Source organism: Engystomops pustulosus, chromosome 3, assembly GCF_040894005.1.
Source record: "Engystomops pustulosus chromosome 3, aEngPut4.maternal, whole genome shotgun sequence".
Taxonomy (NCBI): domain Eukaryota; kingdom Metazoa; phylum Chordata; class Amphibia; order Anura; family Leptodactylidae; genus Engystomops; species Engystomops pustulosus.
The window spans coordinates 211,015,288-211,026,795 of NC_092413.1; the positions used below are offsets into that span (position 1 = coordinate 211,015,288).

The window sequence follows — 11,508 nt, forward strand, 5'->3', positions numbered from 1 at the left end:
CCGGGAGATGGAGATCAGTAATCTATACAGGAACCAGTAGATGGAGATCAGTAATCTATACAGGAACCAGTAGATGGGGGACAGTAATCTATACAGGAACCAGTAGATGGAGATCAGTAATCTATACAGGAACCAGTAGATGGAGATCAGTAATCTATACAGGAACCAGTAGATGGAGATCAGTAATCTATACAGGAACCAGTAGATGGAGGACAGTAATCTATACAGGAACCGGGAGATGGAGATCAGTAATCTATACAGGAACCAGTAGATGGAGATCAGTAATCTATACAGGAACCAGTAGATGGAGATCAGTAATCTATACAGGAACCAGTAGATGGGGGACAGTAATCTATACAGGAACCAGTAGATGGAGATCAGTAATCTATACAGGAACCAGTAGATGGAGATCAGTAATCTATACAGGAACCAGTAGATGGAGATCAGTAATCTATACAGGAACCAGTAGATGGAGATCAGTAATCTATACAGGAACCAGTAGATGGGGGACAGTAATCTATACAGGAACCAGTAGATGGAGATCAGTAATCTATACAGGAACAAGTAGATGGAGATCAGTAATCTATACAGGAACCAGTAGATGGAGGACAGTAATCTATACAGGAACCAGTAGATGGAGATCAGTAATCTATACAGGAACCAGTAGATGGAGATCAGTAATCTATACAGGAACCAGTAGATGGAGATCAGTAATCTATACAGGAACAAGTAGATGGAGATCAGTAATCTATACAGGAACCGGGAGATGGAGATCAGTAATCTATACAGGAACCGGGAGATGGAGATCAGTAATCTATACAGGAACCAGTAGATGGAGGACAGTAATCTATACAGGAACCAATAGATGGAGATCAGTAATCTATACAGGAACCAGTAGATGGAGATCAGTAATCTATACAGGAACCAGTAGATGGAGAGCAGTAATCTATACAGGAACCAGTAGATGGAGATCAGTAATCTATACAGGAACCGGGAGATGGAGATCAGTAATCTATACAGGAACCAGTAGATGGAGATCAGTAATCTATACAGGAACCAGTAGATGGGGGACAGTAATCTATACAGGAACCAGTAGATGGAGATCAGTAATCTATACAGGAACCAGTAGATGGAGATCAGTAATCTATACAGGAACCAGTAGATGGAGATCAGTAATCTATACAGGAACCAGTAGATGGAGGACAGTAATCTATACAGGAACCGGGAGATGGAGATCAGTAATCTATACAGGAACCAGTAGATGGAGATCAGTAATCTATACAGGAACCAGTAGATGGAGATCAGTAATCTATACAGGAACCGGGAGATGGAGATCAGTAATCTATACAGGAACCAGTAGATGGAGATCAGTAATCTATACAGGAACCAGTAGATGGAGATCAGTAATCTATACAGGAACCAGTAGATGGGGGACAGTAATCTATACAGGAACCAGTAGATGGAGATCAGTAATCTATACAGGAACCAGTAGATGGAGATCAGTAATCTATACAGGAACCAGTAGATGGAGATCAGTAATCTATACAGGAACCAGTAGATGGAGATCAGTAATCTATACAGGAACCAGTAGATGGGGGACAGTAATCTATACAGGAACCAGTAGATGGAGATCAGTCATCTATACAGGAACAAGTAGATGGAGATCAGTAATCTATACAGGAACCGGGAGATGGAGATCAGTAATCTATACAGGAACCAGTAGATGGGGGACAGCAGAGATCGCGATAACGCCTCTACAAGCGTCTATGACGCATGCAGAGGCTGATTTACTCTCCAAAAAAACCACCAAGCGTATAAATACGCTTGGTGATTTTCTTGTAAAAGCGCTGGCTCTCCGCAGTAACTTTGTGCAGCTGCCGCCTGCTAGTTTGTAAGGAGCAGAGCGGACAGCGGAGCGCACAGAGCAGTCACGTGCACACGGACCCACTACACTGCAGAGAGGTCTCTGCTTCTGCCGGCAGAAGGGAAGATGAAGCCACGCCCCCTGAACACTCACTGCTGCCGGTCACTGTCTTCTCCAAGCTCATTTCACATATAGGGAGCAGCTGGGGAATCACATTACACTAAAAAGGGGCGGGGCAAGCACAAGCAGGAGGACAGGACATGTGACCATTACTGGGATCTCAGCTCCTCCTCCCCTCCTGACCCGTCTCTCTAGCTCTAATATATACAGCTGCACATGCGCACTAGCAGACTTGGCAAAGTCTGGAATCAAAGGCTTCTCCACTCTCCTCCTTTCTCAAAGGAGTTTGTTGTCATCTGTGGTGGGGGGTCCTGTGCCTGCTGTGGTGGGGGGTCCTGTGCCTGCTGTGGTGGGCGGTCCTGTGCCTGCTGTGGAGGACGGTCCTGTGCCTGCTGTGGTGTTCTCACAGGTTTGTGTGACTGACCTATTCCCAGGGATTTCAATTGATTTATACTGGTTACCTGAGCCTGATATAAGATGTATTCAATATTGTACAAAATAGTTATGATTGAGGTTCTATGTATGGGTGGACTGCATGGGACACAGGAGGGGACAGTGATCTTACAATGGTCACAAGAGCTTACAATCTGAGGGGGGAGTGGCAGGAGGTGAAAGTGCTTGTCCAATGGTCACAAGAGCTTACAATCTGTGAGAACGAGGAGGGGACACAGGAGGTGACAGTGCGTGTCCAATGGTCACAAGAGCTTACAATCTATAAGAAGGAGGGTACACAGGAGGTGACAATGCTTGTACAGTGGTCACAAGAGCTTACAATCTATGAGGAGGAACAGGAGGTGACAGTGCTTTTACAATGGTCACAAGAGCTTACAATTTATGAGGAGGAGGACACAGGAGGGGAAGGTGCTTGTACAATGGTCACAAGAGCTTACAATCTATGAGGAGGAGGGGACACAGGAGGTGACAGTGCGTGTCCAATAGTCACAAGAGCTTACAATCTATGAGGAGGAACAGGAGGTGACAGTGCTTTTACAATGGTCACAAGAGCTTACAATTTATGAGGAGGAGGAGGACACAGGAGGACACAGTGCTTGTACAATGGTCACAAGAGCTTACAATCTATGAGGAGGAGGGGACACAGAAGGTGACAGTGCTTTTACAATGGTCACAAGAGCTTACAATCTATGAGAAGGAGGAGGGGACACAGGAGGTGACAGTGCTTGTACAATGGTCACAAGAGCTTACAATCTATGAGGAGGAGGGGACACAGGAGGTGACAGTGCTTGTACAATGGTCACAAGAGCTTACAATCTGAGGAGGAGGGGACACAGGAGATGACAGTGCGTGTCCAATGGTCACAAGAGCTTACAATCTATGAGGAGGAGGGGACACAGGAGGTGACAGTGCTTTTACAATGGTCACAAGAGCTTACAATCTATGAGGAGGAGGACACAGGAGGGGACAGTGCTTGTACAATGGTCACAAGAGCTTACAATCTGAGGAGGAGGGGGCACAGGAGGTGACATTGCTTGTACAATGGTCACAAGAGCTTACAATCTATGAGAAGGAGGAGGGGACACAGGAGGTGACAGTGCTTGTACAATGGTCACAAGAGCTTACAATCTATTAGGAGGAGGGGACACAGGAGATGACAGTGCTTGTACGATGGTCACAAGAGCTTGCAATTTATGAAGAGGAGGACACAGGAGATGACAGTGCTTGTACAATGGTCACAAGAGCTTACAATCTATGAGGAGGAGAGGACACAGGAGATGCTTGTACAATGATCACAAGAGCTTACAATCTATGAGGAGGAGGGGACACAGGAGATGACAGGGCTTGTACAATGATCCAGGCATTTCAAGTAAGGGATAAAATAAATAAATACCCCAAAGACCCCAATGTTTTCACATTGTATTGAAAAAAATCCTCCCTGAACCAAAACACTTGTGCTCCGTAAGTAACAACTTTATCGCGGCCAAACACATCTTGCTAGTTAGTGAACGCAAGTGCATTGGTCAGAAGGCTTATGTTTTTGGGAAGCATTATCTAGTAAAAAATAAACCGTGTAAAAAAAAAAAAAAAAAAAAAAAAAAGTGTTATGCCCTCAACCCCCCAAAAATAAATGAAATAAATCTAGAGGCGGCAGCCCCAGCCTGCTCAGCGTGGGGAGGTAGGGGGTTTGGGGCTGGCTATTAACAATTTATACAACTTGGAGTTATATATTTGTATTAACTGAAAATTCCATACTCTTCCTCAGCTCAAAATACTCCTCAAAAATGGTGAGAGGAGTATTATTACCCTTCTGGAAAAATGTTAGTGTGACCTCTGGGGGACAGTAATCTATACAGGAACCGGGAGATGGAGATCAGTAATCTATACAGGAACCACTAGATGGAGATCAGTCATCTATACAGGAACCAGTAGATGGTGGACAATAATCTATACAGGAACCGGGAGATGGAGATCAGTAATCTATACAGGAACCAGTAGATGGTGGACAAAAATCTATACAGGAACCGGTAGATGGAGGACAGTAATCTATACAGGAACCAGTAGATGGAGATCAGTAATCTATACAGGAACTAGTAGATGGAGATCAGTAATCTATACAGGAACTAGTAGATGGAGATCAGTAATCTATACAGGAACCGGGAGATGGAGATCAGTAATCTATACAGGAACCGGGAGATGGAGATCAGTAATCTATACAGGAACCAGTAGATGGAGATCAGTAATCTATACAGGAACCAGTAGATGGAGATCAGTAATCTATACAGGAACCACTAGATGGAGATCAGTAATCTATACAGGAACCGGGAGATGGAGGACAGTAATCTGTACAGGAACCAGTAGATGGAGATCAGTAATCTATACAGGAACCGGGAGATGGAGATCAGTCATCTATACAGGAACCACTAGATGGAGATCAGTCATCTATACAGGAACCAGTAGATGGTGGACAATAATCTATACAGGAACCGGTAGATGGAGGATAGTAATCTATACAGGAACCAGTAGATGGAGATCAGTAATCTATACAGGAACCAGTAGATGGAGATCAGTAATCTATACAGGAACCAGTAGATGGAGATCAGTAATCTATACAGGAACCGGTAGATGGAGATCAGTAATCTATACAGGAACCAGTAGATGGAGATCAGTAATCTATACAGGAACCAGTAGATGGAGATCAGTAATCTATACAGGAACTAGTAGATGGAGATCAGTAATCTATACAGGAACTAGTAGATGGAGATCAGTAATCTATACAGGAACCAGTAGATGGAGATCAGTAATCTATACAGGAACCAGTAGATGGAGATCAGTAATCTATACAGGAACCAGTAGATGGAGATCAGTAATCTATACAGGAACCGGGAGATGGAGGACAGTAATCTGTACAGGAACCAGTAGATGGAGATCAGTAATCTATACAGGAACCGGGAGATGGAGATCAGTCATCTATACAGGAACCACTAGATGGAGATCAGTCATCTATACAGGAACCAGTAGATGGTGGACAATAATCTATACAGGAACCGGTAGATGGAGGACAGTAATCTATACAGGAACCAGTAGATGGAGATCAGTAATCTATACAGGAACCAGTAGATGGAGATCAGTAATCTATACAGGAACCAGTAGATGGAGATCAGTAATCTATACAGGAACCAGTAGATGGAGATCAGTAATCTATACAGGAACCAGTAGATGGAGATCAGTAATCTATACAGGAACCGGTAGATGGAGATCAGTAATCTATACAGGAACCAGTAGATGGAGATCAGTAATCTATACAGGAACCGGGAGATGGAGATCAGTCATCTATACAGGAACCACTAGATGGAGATCAGTCATCTATACAGGAACCAGTAGATGGTGGACAATAATCTATACAGGAACCAGTAGATGGAGATCAGTAATCTATACAGGAACCAGTAGATGGAGATCAGTAATCTATACAGGAACCAATAGATGGAGATCAGTAATCTATACAGGAACCAGTAGATGGAGATCAGTAATCTATACAGGAACCGGGAGATGGAGATCAGTAATCTATACAGGAACCGGGAGATGGAGATCAGTAATCTATACAGAAACCAAAATATGAAGGAAAGTAATCTATATCGGAAACAGAAGAGGCAGGACAATTATATATATATATATATCATATACAGTACACAGCCCCTCTCCATTGACTCCTCTATCAGAAAGATGCATCATCCTGTTGTATCTGCAGATGTAGCAGAGCTCAGTTTGTCTGCACCGGGCCGTGGTATCATACTGACTGTACTAGGTCTGTAGCAGATAATGGGTAGCAGGGGGCTGCGGATAAAAGCTGCTCGGAGACTATACAAGTGGTTTCGGGAGAGAATGTGACATTTTGGTGGATCTTATCAGCCGGCGAGCAGGAGCAGGGAGGCGATTTCCTTGCTGCGCTCAGGGACAATCCTCTTTGTGTCTACACAACCATTAAGCGTCTTGCTGCCTCCATCAGAGACCCCTCGGCTGGTGGGGCTTTGCCGGCAGAGTTGACGTCAGCTTGTGGCGGAGAAATGAGCTGGAGCCTGGAGGGCAGCGGAGCACGGAGGAATCAAATAATTTCCTCTAACAACAGAGCGGCTCCGTAATCTCCTTCAATCACTACAGTATGTTCTTCACTCCATCCCCCCCCCCCCTCCTCCTCCATCGTTGCCGTCGTCTTCTTTTATATCTTGAGAGCCTGCAAAGTGCACAAGGCCCCGTGCGACAGACTGAGATAACTGGGTGAAAAGTGCATCATTCCAGATGATCCGTAGTGACACCCGCCGCTGCCATGACGCAGTCCTGCTGCTCCCCTGAGGATGCATGGCATGCGGTGTAATCTGTGCTGTCAGTCACTGATGGGGGGGTGGTGGAATTATTTTTGGAAACCTCAATTAATCTGCCATAGTGACTCACATAAAGGTCATCCGAAGCAAGCAGAAAGTGTGACGCCCTGAAACCATGACCTGCGACCTCTGCTCTGGCCTCTGTCTACTTTCACACAAATGTGGATCCCTTGTCCGTTTCTGCGGTCCGCCTGGTATCCATATGTCATCCGTTTTTGTCGATCCACAAAAAACGAAAACGGATGGAGGGAAAAGTGATCTCACTAGCTTGTCCCAACCTATTGAGGGGTTACTTGCTTGTCCTAACCCCTTGAAAGGTCTTTTGCTTGTCCTATCTTTTGCTTGTACTAACCGTTTGATGGGTCTTTTGCTTGAGCTAACCCCTTGAAGAGTCACTTGCTTGTCCCAGCCCCTTGAAGGGTCTTTTGGTTGTCCTAACCCAGTGGTGGCGAACCTTTGGCACGGGTGCCAGAGGTGGCACTGAGAGCCCTTTCTGTGGGCACCCAGGTCTTCACCCCAACACAGAGTTTGCCAGCTAGGCTTCCTCCTGTGATACAATACAGCCCAGGACGTGCCATGCTCAGCGCTATTTGGCTGCCAGGACTTCAGGAGTATCCAGAAGGTGTGGATAGAGATGGATTGTCATTGGAGCTCCTGCTCTGGCTCCCCTGATTATTCCTCTTCAGGGGACCCTGGAGGGAAGCTACAATCCAAATGTTTCCATCATCTTTCTATTGTATTGGTGAACTCAGGACGCCAATACGATTAAAACCTGTGATACAGCAGGGATCAATAAGTTACTGCTTACATTTTTTGGTTGTAGCTTGGGCACTCCGACTCCAAAAGGTTCGCCATCACTGTCCTAACTACTTGAAGGGTCTTTTGCTTGTCCCAACCCCTTAATGGGTTTTCTAATTTTCCTGTCTTTTGCTTGTCCCAACCCCTTGAAGTGTCACCTGAATTTGTTGAATGATACAGTCCTGATGAGGAGGGTAGGCACAGGGTCGGGCAGTGCAGGAATCTCACTTGACTGTTTCACTATAGGTTTGGCCTTGGTTTTAAATTTTAGCAGACACTTTTTGTGCCGTTCCCCACCCCTACAATTTCCCAGAAATCTGTTCTACAAAGTCGACGGCAAATTACATTGTTCCCGGATTCTTTTGTGCAGCTTGTCCTCGCCACCCGGTGTTCCTGACAACGCGCTAATCTTCTGCATCTCGTCACAATGGAGACGCTCTGCTTTCAGGCCTACGTGCTGGAGTGACCGCGTGTGCCATTCAGGGCCGGCGTGTGGGACACAATCCTCTAATTATTTCCATGCGGTAACGCAGAGCCGCACGTATCATATACTGGGTATAGAGCCTTGGCCTGGTGCCAAATGCATCATTAAAGGCGAAACGTGGATGTAGCCATCAGTAGACCCTAATTATTCTCTGTCTAGTGTTAACCACACACTTACTAGTTATTGTCAGATTCGCACGCGAGGGTGTAAAGGACAACATCGCTATTACTGTCAATTACTACTGAGGCTAATCACTACTGAGTCATTGCATCAACTTCTTACATTAATTAAAGGGATTGTCCGCAGGTTTACACTCACATCAAAGCCACTGAGCTTCAATGCCAGTCACGACCTATGGACGGTGGTGGCGCTGTTGCTAGCAGATGTTTTTATAATCTTATGCGACCCCTTTAAAGGAAACTTGTCACCAGCTTTTACCCCATTAAACCACTAGCCCCCTCAATTATTAAATTCCATGTTTTAAGTGAAATTTTATTTGTTTACTTATAAAAAGAAATCTCCCCTCAAACTTGGACAGATATAACTATTCTCACCTCATTTTCATGTTTAGTGGTTTCATGGGTAGTGTCACTTCCCCTATATTCAGTTCTATAGCACCTAGAAAAATGCTTTTTGTGTCATTTTAAAGATAAGAATCTCATCTTTCAGATCACACCAGGCTCACGGCTTTGTGAGCTACAGAACCAGAAATACAGGCAGCTAAAGACAAAGTTGGAAATGAGAGCTGCAGATAAAGGTCCAAAAATACATACCGTATATACTCGAGTATAAGCCAACCCAAGTATAAGCCGAGGCCCCTAATTTTACCACAAAAACCTGGGAAAACCTATTGACTCGAGTATACACTGAGGGTAGGAAATGCCTTAGTCACAGCCTCCCCAGTATATAGCCTGCCGGACCCTGCCCATTAGTATATAGCCAGCACCTGCCCCCCAGTATATAGCCTGCCATCCCATATCCCCCAGTATATAGCCCCAGTATATATTGATATATATTTCTTTTACTCGAGTATAAGCCGAGTTTGGGTTTTCAGCACATTTTTTTGTGCTGAAAAACTAGCCTTATACTCAAGTGTATATGGTACTTGCCCCACCCCATTGTTCTGGTACTTATAGTTTACAACCCTGCATCTGGGCGGAAGTTCTGGGGTTTTCATGGAACCGACTTTTTAAGACCAGGGGACAGGAAAGGAAGTGATGTTCCCACAAAAATGTAAGAGACGCTTTGCGGTACTTGGAGACCACTCCATTGGCTGAAGAGCATCCGCAGACATTTCGGAGAGGATCAGGCATGAAAAATGGAAGTACCGGAGTAACGCAGGATTGGGAGCCATAGTTGGAGTCGTTGGTTCCCTTTAGAAGTCAGTTTTGTGTATGTTACAATGTCTGATAATCTGGATTATTTCATAATTTGGCTCCTAATTCCATTGACTTTTTGTTGTCTCCCTGCAGGTCAGAAGTACGAGCTCCATGCGGGAACAGAGTCCACCCCCAGCGTTGTAGTCCATGTATGTGACAGTGACCTGGAAGAGGAGGAGGATGCAAAAACTTCACCCAAACCTCGAATCATCCCGACACGACGCCCCGGCCCGCCCCCTGCCCAATCCAACTGACCGCCCCGCCCCCTCCCGACACAGTGTTACCACCCACCGATTTCTATCGCTCTCTCTCTTCTTCTAGACAGTAGGATTTTGTTTCCTTTATCTAGGGATGTTAACGCTACACGGTCATATTAGCACGAGTCCATATGAAAGCTGTAGTGAAGCCTTGGTAAACTTGCCGCGTGCCAGCCGTGACTTGAAGCGCGTCGTCTGCTCAACTTTCCAAGTCCTTCTGACACCAAGCGAGTTCTTAAAGGGCTGAGGACAGGGTTTCTCTATTGATATCGATGACATATCAAAAGGCAAAAAAAAAAGTGTTTCCTGTTTTGTTTCATGTTTGCACATCACGTTACGGTTGTATTGTGAGTCGTCGACGCTTTTTTTTCGTAAAGTTACGTGTTCATGTATCTGAACCAGAATCGGGAAATGGTCCAATAGCAAGGAGCAGAGCGGGAGATGACATTTATTGAATGTTGGTTCATGTTACAAATTGGCTGCTAATTTAAGTGCAGGTATCCGGATGGCCTAACGAAAGGGAGGACTCCAGGCGGCAAGGAGGGGCTTGAGTGGGCGGAGCAAGACACAGGTAGTCTAAGTAAACCAAAGAGAGAATCCTTGCGTCATTCTCTGGCCCTGCACAAGACACATGGAGTATCCCTTTAAGTATCTATATAGCATTACTGAATCAAATCAGTTGTTACAATCCCCGTCGTGGAAGACCAACAGTTCTTGCAAGCAACTCTTAAAGGGATTTTCCACTTTTGTAAAGAAAAAGCTTAATCATCATACAATGAAGAGTTTTGCAACTTTTTAATATAATTTATGTTTTAGATCTTCTCTACATTTAAGGTATCTGCTTGCTGTCAGTGAACGGAAACAGTACAGTTTATATCCAGTAGTAGAATTTAGATATAGACCTAATATGAGGGCAAAGGGGGGGGGGGGGGCGGGGTGCCACAATTATGCTGAATTTGCAAGCAGAGATCTTGAGTTAGAGAATTGAAACAAAATGGAGGAGGAAAAAGAGCATCAGTCTAAAAAAAAAAAATCCCTTTAAGGGTTGCAATGAGAGACTGATAGATTTAACTAGGCATGGCTCCTGCTTATGCCATCGGTTAAAGGTAAAGTTATAAAAGCTGCTTAACCTTAAGGGAGAGTCAGGGAAAAGCTGATACACTGTATGTCCAGTGCTGAGGGGGCGGAGCATGACAAAAGGATTGAAGGTGACCTGGCTAAGCTCCTCCCCTCAGCTCCTGCATGCGGTATAACACAGCATATTACTTTTGATTAAAGTTTTTCCTTCCTGAAAGATTAAATTACAGAAAATCAAATATGAAAGTGGCAAAGTTAGGTAATAATATTTCAACATCAGCAGCGTCTATTTTACTACAACAGGAAGTGCAAACACACTGCTGGTCACTTTTCAATTGTCCCCTTAAAAACTGATGTTATAATTTTGAATTTGTCAGCATGTTTGGTCAATAAAGTTCTGCATCAGCTATTGAAAACAAGCATGGCTGCACTTCCTGTTGTCCATTTTTCAAAATGGCTGCCAGAAATATATCAGCATCTCTCTTAAGTACAATTTTTTTCTGATGCTCCAACCCAAGATTTAGTATAATATTTAATCATTTACAATTTGGGTGGAAACCCCCTTTAAGCTTTGTATGAGTGGAGAATTCTTAGCTTTTTCCATATGTTCTGAAGGATGATACAGGATATTTTCATATATCCATAGCTCCCAACCGTCCCGATTTTGACGGGACTTTCCCGTTTTTCGTACCCCTGC

The 11,508-nt window shown here is 44.5% G+C and overlaps 1 protein-coding gene across 3 annotated transcripts in view; it reads left to right on the top strand.

Moving 5' to 3' along the window:
• The window catches only part of RCAN2 (regulator of calcineurin 2), a 73,243-nt gene extending 63,140 nt beyond the window's left edge, over positions 1–10,103 (top strand). For all 3 annotated transcript variants that reach the window (XM_072143717.1, XM_072143718.1, XM_072143720.1), the window contains one exon: positions 9,571–10,103. In XM_072143717.1, coding sequence (XP_071999818.1) covers positions 9,571–9,731 — 161 coding nt within the window. In that variant the 3' untranslated portion in view covers positions 9,732–10,103. The remainder of the gene's footprint in view (positions 1–9,570) is intronic.
• Positions 10,104–11,508: the final 1,405 nt, after the last annotated feature.